This window comes from Dermacentor variabilis, chromosome 2 (genome assembly GCF_050947875.1).
Source record: "Dermacentor variabilis isolate Ectoservices chromosome 2, ASM5094787v1, whole genome shotgun sequence".
Lineage (NCBI taxonomy): Eukaryota > Metazoa > Arthropoda > Arachnida > Ixodida > Ixodidae > Dermacentor > Dermacentor variabilis.
In genome coordinates this window covers 39,698,729-39,718,128 of record NC_134569.1, presented here as the reverse complement: position 1 = coordinate 39,718,128, position 19,400 = coordinate 39,698,729, and the positions used below count along the sequence as shown (strand labels likewise).

The 19,400-nt window shown below is 44.4% G+C and overlaps 1 protein-coding gene across 1 annotated transcript in view; it reads left to right on the top strand.

Moving 5' to 3' along the window:
* The window catches only part of LOC142571669 (uncharacterized), a 30,345-nt gene extending 10,945 nt beyond the window's left edge, over positions 1-19,400 (top strand). The window contains exons 3-6 of the mRNA XM_075680200.1: positions 230-1,090; positions 4,733-4,883; positions 8,958-9,047; positions 17,721-19,400. Of these exons, the coding sequence (XP_075536315.1) occupies positions 230-1,090; positions 4,733-4,883; positions 8,958-9,047; positions 17,721-17,920 (1,302 nt within the window). The 3' untranslated portion in view covers positions 17,921-19,400. The remainder of the gene's footprint in view (positions 1-229; positions 1,091-4,732; positions 4,884-8,957; positions 9,048-17,720) is intronic.

Genomic DNA, 19,400 nt, shown 5'->3' with positions numbered 1-19,400 from the left:
CAATGCATCAAGCCTGAAATTGCAATGTGCGGCCTAAATTTCAGTGTGACAATACATTAGTGCACCCATCAATTTAAGGATCTGTGCCTCAGCCCTAGGAAAGTTTGCCTTATTAATGACGCCCAGGGCTGGCAAAGTATAGTTCCTGTGTAAGCATGTAGAAAAAGTGATGTAAATTTTCACTTTCTAAATGTTGTTTTCCTTGTGCTGAATTTTTGCTTCAATGCAGGCTGAAGGCAAAAATGCTGCCAAAAGAAAAGAAGCTGCAGTGCATGATGAAGAAGCAGAAGCACTTGAGAAGTTGTTGCAGAAGCACAGAAAAACTGAACCAGACCTTCCAGTTGCGCAAAAGATAGTGGAGGTAGCTCCTGAAAAGAGACTTGCTGTAGTGGCAGCGCCAAGTTCTAGTACGACAGGTAGCACAAGTAACACATTTCCCAGAGAAGTTGCAAAAAGAAGATCATCACCCAGTGCAAAAAAGAAAGCCTGTTTGCTTAAAACAAAAACTTCTGCTGCCGAGACTGCTGTGCCAGCCTCAAAGAATCGACTCTCACTCTCTGGTGTAACTAAGAAATGTGGTGATAAAAAGGAGGTTCAGTCTTCTGCTGATATGTCAAAAGCAAGGAAGAAGAAAATTATATCTAAGAAGCTTCTCCCATCAGTCAGGAAGAAGCTTCCAGTTCCGGCTGAAAATAAAGGAAAGTTCGGAAGTTCTGACACTGAGAAGTTAGGTAAGGTTAGGAAAACCCTCGGCCATAAAGCTGATGCACCAGTCATGAAGGAAGAGGCCTTGTCCTTTGATGAAAATGAAAAGGACAGCAACAGTGAGGAAGAGCAGCCTGTGTTGAAGAAGCCAAGAACAGGTGTACTCGTAGACGGTAGTGGCAGTGGCAAGGCCAAGCGACTGCAGCGGATGCGCCAGGAGCGGGAGGCCAAGGGCATGCTGCTCCTGCCAGAAAAGGTAGAACGACGCATATACCTGACAAAAAAGGCCATGCGCAAGAAGGGCGTTCCTGGAGAGCAGATCAAGGAGGCTGTGCGCAAGATGCGTCGAAAGGAAGAGCTGCTGTTTCGCAGGCAGCTGGCCAAGGTGAGAATGCTGCTGCCAATGCATTGCTCTCATCTTCATGTGAAGGGACCATTCTGTCAGGAGCCGATCATTCCCTTTTGCGCTGGAAAGCCAAAGTATGTTGCGACTCAAATGACAATTTTGCTGCCATAAAATGGTGGCACCACCTGTCACGGTTACAGTGAACACTTTGTGTTCATTGTAGTAGTGCCAGATGGCACCACTGTTCCGTTCAATGAAATCGAACACTTTTGAATGGCATCCCTGTAGACAATACCCACTTTGATTTAATTGTGAATTTAATTTTGGAATTGTGGAAGTACTAGGTAATGACCACAAGTGTGGTATTAAACTGAACTTGTTGCAAATTGCTGCATATGCGTGAAGCAAAATATGATCACAAATAAGCCAGCAGTTTAGCTGAAAGAGTCGTATTCCTGGCTTTCCTATTTGTGCAACTCTCTGTAGCTTTTGGCAGAATGCTAACACCAGTGCAAGGGCTGCGACACTAGGCTTTCCCCAACAGAAACTGCTTCCAAACTAAATTGCCATCGAAGCAACCAAAAGACACTTGAGAGGGATTGACAACCAATCTTTATGGTACCCGTTTCTTTAGTGCAACGGAAAGCTTACTGGTCTGAGTGTCCAATCATGCAGTGGTAAGGCAGAAAATGCTGTGTAACATTTTAAATATGTAAGTATTTCTGTGCCTACCCAATGAATAAGTGAGTGAGTAAAGACTTTTTTGGAAAACATTCATTGTGTATGCCTACCCTATGAAAAGTTTGTCCGTTCGTCACATAAGGCGAATGCAATGGCTCATACCCATGTAAAGCAGAGGCTGCAAGCGCTCAGCAAAGTGAAGCAAACTGTGGATACATTCCATTGAAATCGCCCATATAACACACAACACAACATACATTTTAATAAAAACAAGCTCAAGACAAATATTCAAACAATCAATAAAGCATTGCATGCCCTCCTTAGCAATGTAGTGGTGGTTTTGCAACAACTTCGCTGGACATCCAAGTTGATAAGGACCGATAAGAGTTGATAAGAGTTCGATCATGTTCTATAAAGATAATAACGACCGATTAGGGTTGATAAGGGTTTATGTTGGTCAAATCAAGTTTCATAACATTGATAATTGCACCGGGCTGTGTGGAGATGAGCAAGTGGCACAGTGCTTACGCATACTTAGATAACTCCCAGAGGAGTTTTTGCATGAATTTTTTAATCGGAATTTTCCAATCTGCATTGAGGGTGTAGTCGGGCTCAAGAAACATGCCGGAAACAGTGATAGGTGAGCACGATAGTGATTGCACACCGGCATTGGTGGTAAGCAGATGACAAGTGCAGCTCTAGCTGGAAAAGAGTAATGTTTGTTTATCAAGCCGATGTTCCTGTGGTTCATGTCTGGTAAAGCGTTTAGTTACTTTTACAGCAATAAGTGGTACCTGAATGTACACCAAAGCAATGGCTACAGCAATAAATAGTGTTGGATGTCAGTGCAGTGTGTTTCGTCTCTCTTCTTAATTAAGAACTTTTTAAGATCCTTAATTAAGCTATTTAAATTAAGTAATTTTCAATTAATGGTTTAATTAAGAACTTATATATGGGCTAGTTGATGACAGAGCACTTTTATAGAAGCAGCACAAGCACAGAGCGAACAAAAGAATGAGACTGTCTTGTCCATTTTTGTGTCCTACTTTTTTGCATATTTTGTGTATGCATTGTCTTTACATTATTTGTGGATGTACATTATTTGTACATATGTACAATGTACATTATTTCTGATGAAATCAGCTTCTATGATTTCTCATGCGTGCTGCAGGCTGTGTCTCCCCAAACTTCAGCACATTCATAGAGAGGCGCACCACTGCAATTACGGCAATGCATGCCCAAATGGCCTTGACTCTCTTTGATCGTGCTGAAGTTTTGGCGGGACACAACTTGCAGCTCACACGAGAAGCTGATCATTGAAAGCAGTGGCTTTCAATTTATTTGTTATTGCGCCATTGTCAGACGTGAGGCATTGTATACCAATTTTATGTTTCCTGTTTTTTTTTTGCAAGCTTCCATATAATATTGTCATTGTTTCGAATCTTTGGACCTAAACTACAGAAAAAATGATGCTTCACTTCACTAATTTTCGACTTACATATTTGCTGAACAGAAAGTAAATTTTCAGAAATAACTGGCATTTTGCTCTTTCTGGGGTTCTGAAAAAGACTGCATGTTCTAAGGAGTTGACTGATTTTGTGGGGGATCCATGGCTTATCTTTCCAACATTTGGCAGTTAGAAATTTTGATGGTACTATGCGTTCTGAAATTAGTGCAAGTATCTTATCTTTCAATACACTCCAAGCAATGTTAACATCTTTTTCTGCACAAGCCTCTGTGAAAGCTGGAAGAAAATTGGTTAGTTCACTATTCACTGCTTGATAGTTTCCCTGATTGTAAAAATATATCAGTTTTGGAGTAAGCCAAGTTCTATTTTGGTGTGGATAAGAAATGCTGGCTAAAACGACAGTGTGGTCGCTGATAACGGGAACACAGACAGCTGGAGACACCAGATCAGCTTCATTTGTGAAGAGGAGATCAAGGATGGTGGACGACAGAGCAGTAACTCTGGTAGGGGATCGCACGGACTGAGTTACGTTGAAGCTACTTGTGAGGTCCAACAATGCAGAATGTAACAATGAGTTTGATAAATTGGTCGGTAGGCCGCGACTCCAGGACACATCTGGTTGATTAAAGTCACCCCCAAGTAGTACTACACCATAAGAAACTGATGGCAGTGCTTCAGACTGTTGAATAATTCTCATTCATAAGAGTGAAAATTACACATCTTTGGCTATGTCCTTCTATTCCATCGTCTGCCATCATATCGCAGGCTGCTATCGTTAGATGTGTAGATGATGCCACTGTTTCACAAACACAGTGCGATAGGAAAATATGGTGACCACCCTGATGAGCATTCAGGGCCGCCAGTGCATGAAGGAATTGTAGTAACTGAAACTGTGTGCTGAAACCATGGCAAATGCGATCATTGTTTAGCTGCATCATCGTCAGTACATTCTAGTTTTTCGTGCCTTCAATTTTCTGTTTATTATTCTTGTTTTGCTCAGTGGCACAACTAGTATTTATGTCATCTTGAATAGAGTAAAGAGGTGTATTTTTAAAATTTTATACATCTGTTTCTTCACTTGCCCCTCTGCACTTTATCAGTGAAAAAATATGTGGACAGTTATGGAAGTTATTGGAAATGGTGTTGCCCTTCACCATTGCTCTTCATTCGCTATAGTATATGCAGGTTCACTATAATGAGGTTCTTCTGTAGCAATAGTGATTTTCTACAGACGCATGTAGTTTCAGTTTTCCTAGCGACCGCGTGCTAGTTCCAGTGGTCAAATTCAGTTGGGTACGCATACTGGGTGGGAAGCAAAAGGTTTGCTATGTAGAGTGTAGGTAGTGGACCTGTTCAGCTTGAATGATTATGAATAGCTTTACTGTTTGAAAAACCCTCTAGCATTGTTTTTCTTAAGGATTGTCTTTTTTATAGTTCCATGATTTCTTAATCATAGAAATCACACTGTTAGTTTCAACAGCTCTTGTCTCGCGTTGGAGTAACTGTGTTTTGATTTTGTTTGCTTGGTGTAGCTATGCTTCAAATGTCGTCAGCCTGGTCACAGGGTGTCCGACTGTCCTCAGATGCTTCAAGATTCTAGTGAAGGCATTGGAATTTGCTTCAAGTGTGGGTCTACAGAGCACTTCTCATCTGCGTGCACAGTTCAGACAAGCAAAGACAATGGTATGTATCCAATCTCTGCTCAGAAGAGAGCAGTTACAGTAGAGTGGAACCAAATGGGACTCTATTTCTCACTGATCACTTTTAGTTATTAGTACTTTTTTTCGTCACATGATGTAACATGTGCAGTGTATCACCACTGCGATAAGCACTTACCGGTATGCGTTGCAGAATGACTATACTAGACTTGCAAGCTACTTTCTGTGGCATTGAAGGGAAAGCTACAGGGTCAAAACTTCTGCAGCTATGTAACTGGGCCAAGTAGTCCTGCAGCGTTTGACAGCACTTTTGGTTTACTGCAGCATGGTGCATGTGGCCATAAAGTTACACCATACGGTGAAAGTAGCACTGCCATGAAGTCACATCTAAGGGTGAAATTCACATATAACTCGCACCAATTATTTGGATTAATCCAAGGGCTTCCGAATATTTGATAGTGCAAGCAGTTCCTGCCGAGTCTGAATAATCTCTCGGCTACTCTATATTGCCTTCTATTAATGTGCATACTTAAAGGGGACACTAAAGGCAAATACTTAGTTGACATTAAATAGTTAAAATACTATTCCAGAAACCTCACAGTGCTTGTCTCATGCCATGACAAAACTTAGTTTAAGAGAAAAGCATATCTGAAGGGTCCGTATATCTCTAGTGCGATTCAAATTGCCTGCCCCTGAGTGAGGAAGCGGTGACATTGCGTACGCCATCACCACCCCTTACTGCCGTCAGTGAGTAAAACAGCCCTTGACAGACGGCGCTACGGTTTTCTGCGCAAAACGGAAATGCGCTGTCATGGAGAAGCTGAGCCAAGACGGAGCATTGGATTTGTCGCTGCAGCTTCTCTTGGTCAAGTGGCATGGACCATTTGGGAATCCCATGACATCATGTGGACATGGTATTCTCTGCTGCTTGGAGTTCGTGGGAGTTTCGCGAGGCAGCAAAACGAATGCAGTACTACACCATAACGAAACTACTGAAACATGAAAGCGCAGGTGGCGCAGAGTGGAGAAAACGAAACCTTTCAACCTCTCACATTGTTGTCAAGCTTAATGTAAGTGAGTTCTTTTTCTGGAAATCAAATAGAACTGGAGAAGTAGCATTTTATTTTATCTTATAATGCAATGATCTTTTTATCACAAGTGGTTGAGTACTAGTGAAAGATTTATATAATGAGGATTTCCTACGTTATCACACTAGTACTTGAATGTCCCAGGGAAGTCTTTAATTGTGCCTTGCATTTACCTCAATTTATCAGTTACTAAAGCTCTGTTCGGGATAATATTGATGCCTTTGACATTATCGAGCACTAATCTGTCACTTTAGCTTGACTTACTATTTGCCTTTATTGTCCCTTTATAGGGTCCCTGAAATGGTTTGGACAAGTTTTGTAGACGTTTAGGGTACAGCTACAGTAAACTGTAAAACATTAGCACCACAATTTAGGTGAAGTGCCTCATATTCAGAGAGCTAGAGATGATTACAAGTTACCCTCCTCCCTATCCATGTTTTTCCTCCTCAACTCGTTGGCCAAGTGATCGGGGCTAAGCTCTGCCTTCACTGGCTCTGCGTCATGATGTGACATTGTTTCGTCTACTTCCTGGAGCCAGTGCGTGAAGACTCTCCAACCTCTCCACTAGCTGCCTGGCCTTCGATCGCCCATGAGAGCTATCCAAGCAGCATGCTTTGCGAGCATTCTGTCGCAGCGCCGAGCTTGTCTGGTATTCCAGTTACCGCAGGCGAGCTGGGCGTTTTGGCGGATGAGCGGAGGCGTAAGCTAAAGCCCTTCCATACTAATATCGCTGTGATGAAAGGGCTTAGCATAAACGTGAGCGGCCTGTGCCGTGTAGCCACCTGGTGGTGCAGAGCTTGATAAGCCAAACACAGAACTACTGTTGCTGTAACCAAGTGTCAAACATTTTAAACATAAAATGATGTGTTCGTTATTGCACTTTTGCAGAATATTTACACCAGCAGCAAAGTAGAAACAATTAGTTACTGCTATGGCTCTGTGTTTGTCTGCTTGAGCTCTGTGCCACCAGGTGGCTGCACCATGCAGGCTGTTCATGTTTGCGTCTCTGTTCATCCGGTAAAATGCCTAGTCCGCTTGCATTTGCATTTACTTAAATACCAGACATGCTGAGACTCTCTATTATGATAGTAATCCTCCGGTGTGAAGTAACAGCTGCAAACGCATAGATCCTGACGCCGATCGTATACCAATAGTCCGATGTGCTGCAGCCACTCCGCTCGTCTGCTGCCTTGCAGAGGGACATGATGTCGCAGCTTGACATACCGCCGATGATTAAGTTTGCAGCCCGCAACGCAACAAGGGAAACCATGGTGCTCGGGAAAAGAAAGCTCAAAACCAACACTGATCGTGCAGTTCGCGTCAACACAGAGCACATTGTAACACAAGCAGATGACACTTGCATGCTGTGTGCTAGAAGTGCTTGAGTGTAGTGATAAATTGTCGTTGTGTATTCTCTTTGTTTTTTATTTTTTATGGAAACAATTTAACCAACAGTCCAACTATTACAAACAACATTTCTTCACCATAAAGTTGGAAAAATTATTGATCACGCGACGTGGGTAGCTATTCGTATAGCTCATTCAACTGATGTCAGTTGGGCAAGCACGCCAATTGGTATTGCGGGGATAAAAACTCGAGGGAGCCGTACCACTGCAGTTGGTGGTGATGCATATTTTTGAAACCTTATAATAAATAACACACTTTATGCAGAGCCCTTAAATGTGTCACTTAATGATCAGAAGAACCTACCATAACAACTCAGTATGTTTGTACAGAATTGTCAGAATCATTTCGGAGGCACTTTAAGTTCTTTCACTCAGGTTCTCCAACTGCACCCTCACCTTGTAATCTGTAAACCCTTATTGTGGCAACAGATCTCTCATGTGACAAGACCACATTACACTGCCTCAAGAGCCACATGTGCACTTGCCTGGGGAAGTTGCCTGTACAACTGAATCTCTGCAGGTGTATATTGCAGTCGTGGACCAGATTGTTGGACATTTTTTTTTTCATTGCCTCAATTTTCTTGTCGTTGCACTCTTGCTAGTTTTATTACACATGATTGTTAGTGCCACAGTAGGGGTGTGTGTGCCTGTGCATAGAAATTGCACACAGAAATTTTGCTTTATATTTGTGTAGGTGTGGCACTAATATTTAAAAATGATAAAGTAGGAATATGGTGCCAGCAGCTTACACAGTAGGAACTGCATTCAAGGTTCCTGCGCTTATGAACTTTTCAAATGATAATGCTGCAGTACCTACCATATTCGTTGCTTGCTGGTAGATGTTCAAAAAGCCTTGATAAGGTTTGGGTGGGCATTCATTCCTGACAGCAATGTGGAAACTTCGTCGCCAACCTATGAAGTTTAGTATTGGGAACATTCTTTATCTGAGTGTACATTTAAAATTTTAATAGCCTTGGCTTAGTTGGATGGGTTCCCCCCCCCCCCATAATGTGAATATATAAATACTATGTGTTAATCCATGGATCATAAACAAAAGTTATGCATTATGGAAACTGTGGTTGCGTTTGCTTATAATCTTTCTGGTATTAGTTTTTTTTTTAATAGAAGATAAATTCTACAGGTTATGTGAACAAGCAGGAGCACTTTATTATGGAAGTATCAGTTTTCGACTGTGCTTGTTTATGCAGCATATGTTCTGCACAGCAGTATGTGTCACTCTGCAACACCTGACAGTGGGCTAGTTGGTGACCTTGACTGAATGTCACGTGATGCATGCAAGGTGGCCCATATAAGCATACGAAATAGTGCACGCTTGCCCTTTCTCTTTCTACATGTCTTGTTTGTACTTGCACTTGCCATGTGTACGCTTGTGCACCATTTATACCAACATTTGTAAAATAGCATTTGCATGCACATTGTGACAGAGTGCATAAATGTTTTCCTAGCTTGGTTGCTGTTGTACATGCACAAGTTCCATAATATTGATGTATTTTTTTATGGCATAGTTACAGTATCTCCAAGTTGGAACTTCAGCCATTTCTGGCATTGCTCTGATGGTCAGTTTTTATCATTCTATCCAAACAGAGTTCCCATATGCGAAGTGTTTCATCTGCAAGCAGCAGGGGCACCTGAGTCGCAAGTGCCCACGTAATGATAAAGGGGTGTACCCAAAAGGTCTGTGGTTCTAACTTTTTTTTTTTTCTTTATGTTCAGTACTGCAAACAGCTGCACAATTCAGTGCACTGTAATGACGTACCATGTGCACAAAGGTCACATTGTGTGCTAGGGGCTGGGGAATTGTCGCCAGGAAATTGTAATTGCGGTAGTTATTACAGACAAGTAAATGGTCTCATGGGAAAGAAGTTAAAAGAAACTTATAAGTGATTACTCTTAGAAAGTATGGTAATTGCTCTGTTTTCGAAGTATGACATTCATTAAGCTATGAAAGAGTTGCAAATGCTGCAAAATGTAGTTTTCTGTAACTTATTTTCTTTAGATTTTTTAGCACACATGCTAAAAAATATGTTGGAACATGCCCCCCTTTTCGCTAATTCATTTTCAACTGTAGCAGGAAACAAGGTGATACAAACTGTAAGCTAGTCCTCAGGCATACACAGAAGTCTGCTTAGCAACTTGACTGAATCTTGTAGGAAGTAACTTTCGAAGATAGAGTAGCTAACTGTACTTTTTTTACCACTTCTTATCATTTACCATGATATTCATCATTCATGCATGAAACGTGTTCAGTGCAGACTGCATGAAAGTATATTCATAATGGCTTCAACTGGTTATCTGACTCTTGGTGTGTTAAGGGTAGGCATCTGCTTTGCCGTCAAGAAAGATCTGTTATTATAGGCCTACAGCTGGTCCTGTTAGCTCATGTAATAGTGTCATGTAATAACTTTCACTGCTCTATTACAAGGTTGGCAAAGAAAATTAAGTACTAATATAATCACTGTCCCTGCAATCGCAGTTGCGCATCCCTATGTTTCCATAAAAAGAGACACATGTCCTGTGTCCATGGTAGATTTGTATAATGCTGATTCATGGTTCTTATTAATTTGGCATCAGTTTGACGCTTCTGTGTTCATTGATGGCAGCATGCATGAAATTTACAGCCTTTTGCAAAAATATAGCCTACTTCGTGCCTTCACAATATAAGTTGTCCGGCTGCTTGGTGCTGTTTCTATGGTGCCCCTGACAGTCTGAACACCTGGATAGCGAGTATGAGAGCTTTTTTCATTTCCCAGGGTGTTGGAACTTGTGGGGTACCAAAGAAACTGCCTTAAAGGGACATAAAAATATGAACACTTAAAATAACTTTAGAACTTTAGACTGACGAAGTATTCTGAAAAGCTATCTTTGTATTAATCTATGAGTAATATGTGCATTATTAGAAGAGGAAATGAAGGTCAGAGTTCCATTTTTTAAAATTTCATGCTGAAATGCCAGCTCCAGTACATCAGTACGATGTCATAGATTTCGAAGTAGTATTTCGTATTTGGACCCTTGTAGCTCATTAAAGTTATTAAAAATTGCTAGGTTCAGTCTTTTACTCCTTTAAAATACAATGCAATCCATCTTAAATGAAAACAATTAGGTAGGCCTAAGTAAACGGCATCAAAATCTACGACATCGGCTCTGGTGTTGGACTGCTAAGCATGAGATCGCGGGATTGAATCCCAGCCACGGCGGCCACATTCCAATGGGGGCAAAATGTGAAAGCAGCCGTGTACTTAACTTAGGTGCGCAATAAAGAACCTCAGGCAGTCCAAATTTTCAGGGTCCCCCACTATGACCTGTCTCATAATCAAATCGTGGTTTTGGCACATAAAACCCCATAATTTAATTAACAGTGAGCTGGTGTGAGAACTCAAGACAGCATCGCCACCTGTCCATCATAATCACACCTTTTCTTGCTTGCCAAGCCCCTTCTTGTGGCAAGAGTGGGTTTTTTGGTATTTCAGAAGGGTAGTTTACTAATACAGCTCAACTTAATTTTCTCTTTAGTGTCTTTTCAAACAGCCTGTAGTCAGCCTGGTCATCGCAGGCAACGCAGCCTGTATACTTTGGCAGAGACTGTACATTTTATTTTCCTGAAAACATATCTCAACACTTGTGGATATATTGTTCCCTAAAAGATGTATATTGTTGTTGTTAAAGGGTCCCTGAAACGGTTTGGACAAAGTTTGTAGATGTGCAGGGTACAGCTACAGATAATCATTTGCACCATTCATATGAAGCGTCATGTATTAAGAGAGCTATGAATGATACAAGTTACCCTCCTCCATAGCCATGCATTTTCTCCTTAAGTCGTTCGCCGAGTGATCAGGGCTAAGCTCCACCTCCACTGCCTCTGCGTCATGATGGTACGTCCTGTCGTCTACTTTCGGTTTACTAGGAGCGAGTGAGCGAAGTCTCTCCAGCCTCTCCACCAGCCGCCTGGCAGTTGGCCCCAAGTAAGAGCTATCGACGCAGTGTGCATTGCGAGCATTTCTGTCGCAGCGCCGAGCGTTTCCGGTATTCCGGTAACCACAGGTGACATGGCCGTTTTGACGGATGGGTGGAGGCATAAACTCGAGCTGATGAGGTTTAGCGTAGACGTACGTGAGCAGCCTGATCGTTCTGCATGATCCAGCCACCTGGTAGCGCAGAGCTTAACCAGTCAGACAAAGAGCTAATGTTGCTCTAACCAAGTGTAAGACATTATAAACATATTATTACGATAGTATCGGGAGATACTCAAGAGACGAGCCGCCACGAGAACGACGATGAAGTTGTTCTGTGCCTTGGCGTGGGTGAGTGTCGGCCTGGCTGTCTGGCTCCAGTGTAAATAGCCTGTAAATAGCCTCTTTCATCTGTGTCTTTCTACACGTAACATTCTGGTGGAGGTTAGCGATCCCCGTTCTCACCACGGAACTCCGAAGTGGTCGGTACATCGAGCTTGTCATCATGCCTCCCGGTGACGAGACCGCCTCTGTAACGGCTTCGGCTTGTCCAACTGCTCCAATTGTCACAGTTGCCCAACATTGCAACCCTGGTGTGTTCTCTGGCCTGGAGGGACAGGACATAGACGACTGGATCAAGCTCTACGAACAACCCAGTGCTAATAACAGGTGGGACCCAACGATTATGCTCGCCAATGTCATCTTTTATCTCGGCGGCACCCCACGCATGTGGCACTAAACGCATGACGACGAGATAACCAGTTGGGACAGTTTCAAAGAAAAGCTATGGGAACTGTTCGGCGATCCCATTGGCCGCAAGGTTGTCACGAGAAAGGCTGTTGCGTCTCGTGTTCAGGCATCTACAGAGCCGTACGTTTCATACATCCTCGACGTCTTGGCTCTATGCCACAAAGCTGACGATGCTATGTCTGAAGCAGATAAAGTGTCACATGTTCTAAAAGGCATCACCGATGACGCTTTCAATTTGCTTGTTTTCGGCAATGTCTCGACTATCGATGCCACCATAAAAGAATGCCGGCGCCTTGAACAAGCTAAGAGCCACCGTATCACACACCACATCACGTGGCTACCCAATACTGCTGCTATGTCGACATGTGAGGGTCGACCGCATCAGACCACCACCTGTGACGACGTAACCCGTATTGTTCATCGCGAGCTCAAGGCTGCCTGTTCACCCGCTTTCTCCACAACGCCTCCCAATCCGCCAACAACCACAATTGCGATAATTCAGGCCGTAGTCAGACAAGAATTTGAGAATATGGGCCTGAACTCCGTGTGTTCAACGTCTCAACCCAGCGTTCCCCAGTTCTCTACCGGCCCTCCTCGTCCCCGGCAGTCCTTTTCTGCCACGTCTCGCCACAACCCGTCTGAATGGCGTACCACTGATGACAGGCCGATCTGCTTCCACTGCTGTCGCATCGGCTACGTCGCTCGTCACTGCCGCAACCGCTGGCCACCACGTTCTCGGACATATGCCGCCACTTATTCATGCACCTTTGGACCTTCTGTTCCCTATGCCACCCGCCATGAACCCACTGCCGCTGATGCCCCTGCTCCGAACCTTCGCTACAGCTGCTCGCCCTCACCTCGACGCCATTAGTCTCGTTCGCCCCAACCCCGCCACTTCTCTTCGCCGCCTATCGCCTCCCGGACCCAGCCAGAAAACTAGGCACTGCAGCTTCTGGAGGTGAAGCTGCGTTGTCGACCCTGCCCTCATATCCTCTGCTCACGTTACTACGACCCAAAACCTTCTTGATGTTGATGTTGACGGCTATCCTGTCACTGCACTCATCGATACAGGCGCACGTCTTTCTATCATGAGTGCTGCCTTCCGACGACGACTCAAAAAGTTCCTCACCCCATCATCGCCACGCGTCGTCCACGTTGCGGATGGCGGTACTGTGCCTATTGTCGGCATGTGTACGGCACGTGTCAGCATCGCCGGCCGCCACACTCCTGTCCTCTTCACCATGATTGCTCATTGCCCCCACGACCTAATTCTCGGCCTCGCCTTTCTCTCCACGCATTCTGCTCTTATTCACTGCTCTGCCAGTACTCTTCGCCTTGAGTTGCCGATTCTCGCAGGACCTTCTGACGCACCCCAGTGCTGCTTACGCCCCACTGGCTTTCTTTGCCTGCCGCCAAGTCAATAGCCTTTATTGAACTGTTGTCTTCCCCACCAGTTCCTGATGGCAAGTACCTCGTCATCCCTCTGCCCGACATTCCCCTACAGTATGACGTTACCGTGCCTCACAGTATACTTACTATTACTGCGAACCGCACTCGCATACCTATCTTTAACTTTGGGTTGGCAAAGCAAATTCTACCGCAAGGTATTTGCCTTGCCAATGTTGACTGTCTTGGCGACCATCACGTGCCAGCATTATCAACCATTGGTTCTTGCGAGCTTAGCAGGCCCCTCGCGCCAGCCTCGGGCGCGAATCCCAACATAAAGAAAATGGTTGCGACGGTCCTGTCTTCTGCACAGGCTGAAGACCTTTGCCAAGTATTATCGTCCTACCAAGACATTTTCGACTTTGACAATCGCCCTTTAGGCCGGATGCTCGCGGTCAAGCATCGGATTCTTACTGACGATGCTACGCCTATTCAGCGATGACCGTATCGAGTTTCTGCATCAGAATGCCGAGTAATTCAAAGTGAAGTGTACAAAATGCTAGATAAAAACATCATTGAGCCTTCTTCGAGTCCCTGGGCGGGTGTTGGTTAAGAAGAACGGCGGCACATGGCGCTTCTGTATAGACTACCCTCATCTGAACAACATTACTAAGAAAGATGTCTACCCATTCCCACGTATAGACGATGCCCTTGACTGCTCCCATGGTTCCAGCTATTTCTCTTCTATTGATCTTCGTTCTGGATACTGGCAGATTGCTGTTGACGATACGGACAGAGAAAAAAACGCGTTCATCACACCTGATGGCCTATACCAATTTAAGGTAATGCCATTTGGATTATGCAACACCCCTGCCACCTTTGAGCGTATGATGGACTCCTTGCTCCAAGGTTTCAAATGGTCCACGTGCCTCTGCTACCTCGACGACGTCGTCTTCTCACCAACGTTCGACACTCACCTTGAGCGTCTAACAACTATACTTGATGTATTTCGAAAGGCGAAGCTGCAACTTAACTCGTCCAAATGTCGTTTTGGCCACCATCAAATTACTTTTTTGGGCCATCTCATTGTCCCTTCCGGAGTACAGCCTGATCCCAACAAAACTCGCGCTGTCCGAAACTTTCTGGTTCCGAAGACAGCCGCAGACGTCCGAAGTTTTGTAGGGCTATGCTCGTACTTTCGTCGTGTTGTTCCAGATTTTGCGACAATTGCTAGACCCCTCACTAATCTATTGAAGAAAGACGTACAATTCTCGTGGGGCACTTCAGAAGCCGCCGCCTTCTCTGGCCTTGTCACACATCTAACCTCACCACCCATTCTCGCCCACTTCGACCCTGATGCCCCTACAGAATTGCGTACAGATGCCGGCGGTCATGGTGTAGGTGCTGTCTTAGCCCAGCGTCAGCGTGGCCAGGATCACGTTATTGCTTATGCGAGCTGCCTCCTAGCACCATCGGAGCGCAACTATTCCATTACGGAACGAGAATGCCTGGCCGTTTGCGAAGTTGCGTCCTTACCTTTACGGTCGCCCCTTTTCTGTAGTCACTGACCATCATGCTCTCTGCTGGCTCCCATCGCTAAACGATCCCACAGGCCGGCTTGGTCAGTGGCCTTTGAGGCTACAAGAATTTTCATATTCCGTGGTCTACAAGTCTGGTCGACTGCACCAAGACGCTGACAGATTGTCGCATTAACTTGTTGATGACTCTGACTCCTCCTATATTGCCAGTGCTACTTGCGTATTATCTGTATCACAGCTGCTTCATTTCGCCGACGAGCAACGTCGTGACGCCTACATCAGAGCACTCATCAACCATTTTGAACACTCTCCGGCTAACGCCACTCTACGCCTCTTCGTCCTCCGCGACGGTACTCTGTACCATCGTAACCTTCATCCGGACGGCTCTGAGTTCCTACCTGTCACACCTAAACACCCCTGCTCAATCGTTCTAGAAGAGCTCCACGATGCACCAACGGCAGGACACCTCGGCGGATCTCGAACCTATGACCATGTACGTCACCGTTTTTTCTGGCCGGGCCTTGCCCGTTCCGTACGACGTTACGTCGCCGCTTGCGAACTTTGTCAACGACGCAAGAAGCCTTCCCAGCCCCCCACCGGTTACCTGCAGCTGCTCAACATCCCTGCCCAGCCCTTCCATCGTGTTGGCTTAGACCTTCTCTGCCCATTTCCGGAATCTACATCAGGAAACAACTGGGTTACAGTCGTGGCTGACTACGCGACCCGCTACGCCGTAACCCGCCCTCTTCCAACCAGTTGCGCAACTGATGTTGCAGACTTCCTTCTACATGATATCATTTTGATGCATGGTGTTCCGCGTCAATTGCTAACAGACTGTGGCCGTATGTTTTTGGCCAAAGTCATTGACATCATGCGTGCCTCCTCAAACGAACGGCCTCACTGAGCATTTGAACCGTACCCTTACAGACGTGCTATTGAAATACATTTCAGATGACCACCGTGACTGGGACCTGGCTCTACCTTACATTACCTTTGCGTACAACTCTTCCCGTCTCGAAACTGCTGGCTTTTCCCCGTTTTACCTCTTGTATGGTCGAGAACCGACGCTACTACTAGACGCTGTGCTTCCGTCCACCACAGCTTCAACTAGTGCTTATGTCCGTGATGCAATCGCCCGTGCTGACCATGCTCGCTAACTTGCGCACGTTCGTGTACAAGTGTCTCAAGACAAACAGAAGCAACGCTACGACCTCCGTCACCGTGATGTCCATTTTGTGCCCGGCACCCTCATGTTGCTTTGGTCATCATCGCGTAAAGTTGGCCTTTGTGAGAAACTGCTTTCCTGTTATACAGGCCCATATCGTGTGCTCTGCTGATGTCACCTATGAAATCGTTCTCACCATGCCCACTACGTCCTCCACTGTGACAACCAGTGACATTGTCCACGTCGCCCGACTCAAGCCCTACAACTCTCCATGCGCCTTGGATATTCAACAGCACCGTGACGGCGCTTTTGCCGTCGGGGGGGTAGTATTACAATATTATCGGGAGATACTCAAGAGACGAGCCGCTGCGAGAACGACGATGAAGTTGGTCTGTGCCTTGGAGCGGGCGAATGTCGGCCTGGCTGTCTGGCTCCAGTGTAAATAGCCTGTAAATAGCCTCTTTCATCTGTGTCTTTCTACACGTAAAAATATACAAAAACAAAGTGTTCATGATTAATGATTGTGCTCCTGCAGAAAAGTTACACCAGCAGCAAAGTAGAACACACTTCATTACTGCTGTGTTTGGTTGAGCTCTGTGCCACCAGGTGGCTGCACCGTGCAGACCCTTCACGTTTGCGCCTTTGCTCATCCCATAAAACGGCATGGTGAAACAGCCAGGACCAGTCCACTTGTGCTTGCGTTTACCCGAATACCGGACACGCGAAACACTGTTGTGGTAGTAATTCTCCGGTGTAAAGTGAGTGACAGCCGCAAACGCGCAAATCCTGGCGCCGATTGGATAGTGACACTCCGATGTGCTGCAGCCACTCCGCTTGTCTGCTGCCTTGCAGAGGGATGCGATGTTGCAGCTTGACATATTGTCACTCGCTATGTTTTCCACCCACAACGTAACAAGGGCGAACCATGGTGCTTGCAAAAAGCAATATCGAGATTAACACTGACTATAGAGCTCTCGTCAACATCGAGCACGTTATAACACAAGCAGGCGACACTTGCTTTGTGCCGGAAGTGCTTAAGTGTAATGAGAAATTGTCCTTGTGCATTCTCTTTCTGTTACTTTATTTCTATAGAAACACATTAACTAACATTCCAACTATTACTATTACTAACATTCCAACTATTAATTATTCCAACAACATTTGTTTACCATAAAGTTGGAAAAGATATTGATGATGCGCCCTGGACAGCCAATCGATAGCTCACCCTACTAGCATCATTAGGGCAATTTACATCAAATAGTTAAGGGCGGCTGAAAATTCAGTCAAGTGCTGTGCTGTGATCAGCAGCGATGTACATTTTTAAAACCTTACAATAAATTACACGCTTTACGCAGAGCACTGAGATGTGTCAATTAATGATCAGGACCTACCCTAATGACTCAGGATGTTTGCACAAAATTGTCAAAATCGTTTCAGGGTCCTTTTAATGTTTCAGGCACCAGAAAATGTGGAGGGACTGCTTATCACTCCTTACTCACTGACAATCCCCCTTTTTTTTTCATTCATATAATGTACATGTTCCCTGTACTGTGGTTTGCAGGAGGTCACTGCAATTTCTGTGGAGGTATTGACCATTTCAAGAAGGAGTGTCCCGAGATGGAGAAGAATAGGAGCAAAACCAGTGAAGAGAGTGAGGTTGCAGCTGACATTGCGAGCATTGGCCTGAGTGCCGACGCCGAGAACATTGTGCCATTACACCAGGACATCCGGGTAAAAAAGAAGAAAGTGATCAGCTTCTGAAGCTGTGTTGCCTGCAAAGTTGGCCACATGCCCTTGTATTGAAACATCGTTTCATAAAGAAGACCCTGAAGGAAAACTGGCATTTCAGTCAACACGAGAATCGTATTATTTGAATGGATGGCTCATCATAGAGCTTACAATACTGAAAATCTTTGTGACTTGCATTACAAAGCAATGATAATTGCACCTGTCTTAATCCTGCCATCTATTTGTTTTTGGAGCTTTCTTCAGAATATGTTATAAACATAGAAAAGAACAATTCACTGTAAAGTACCCATGGTGCTATTTAAGTACTATTACCTAGATTTATTGAGACACACACACATACAGAAGATTGTAATCATTCATATGGTGCTCTGAAAAGTTATGATAGTTAGAACTTGATTTGTATGCATGGAATTGTTTCATGTGACTCTTTTTTGGGTCTTGAATATAAACATCCTTTATTATGGCTGTGATGTATGTAATTACTTATGAAACAGTCCCAAGCTTTGGCTGGGTATACAGCTTGTTTCAACTTTGTGAAGAAGTAGATCACATGCTAAAATGTCACGTCATCCACTAAAGCTCATCTCTGCCACCGTTTCATTTTCCCCCTGAAGATTGGCACTGCAAAGCAGCTAAATAACTTGTTATTAATAGCATCAGATATGTTCCAACACATTCTCATGTTAGTGTCAGAGCACTTTTGATAACATGTTCAATGAGAGGCTACTTCTTCAAAAAGGCTTAAATACAATATCATTCCAAGCAGCTGCAGCCCCTGCTGCGATATGGCTGATGCAGCGAGTGTTATTCAATATTTCAGGCGGTACCATTTGAGCAGTCAGAGTGCATAGTCTATAGAAATGTCTCTGCTGACAGTTGTGTGCTTAGATGACATGGAATCCACTGAGATTTTAGCATGTGGGAACACTTGAGCAAGTGATCACATTGTGAGGTGGCTCCTTCTCCGTCCAATCAAATAATCAGATCAATCAAGTAAGTTATTTTTCCTTTCATTACGAAAAGGATGGGACAGCCACTAAAGCTACTTTTACAAGGGGCTTGGTGAGGCAAGGGTTCCTGTATTAGCAACAACTTATAGCACATCAAGGAACCAAAGTATGTACAAGGTCACCGTTCACTTCATGAGAAGCAAACATACATAAAGGGCGTTTTCTAAGCAAACTGAAATTCAGACAAGATAATTCTAACACTTAAAGGGACACTAAAGGGAAATACTAAGTCAAACTAAAGTCTTACGTTACTGCTTGAGAATCTCCAAGGCATCAATATTATCGCAAACAGGGCCTTAATAATCGAGAAATCAAGGTAAATGCAGGACATTATTAGAGACCCCCCAGGACATTCAAGCACTTGCTCAATGACGAAAGCACTCCTCAGTTGAATTCTGTCACTAGTACTCTACTCGTTGCAAAAAAAATCTCATATTGTATTATAAGATGAAATAAAATGCTACTTGTCCAGTTCCATTTCA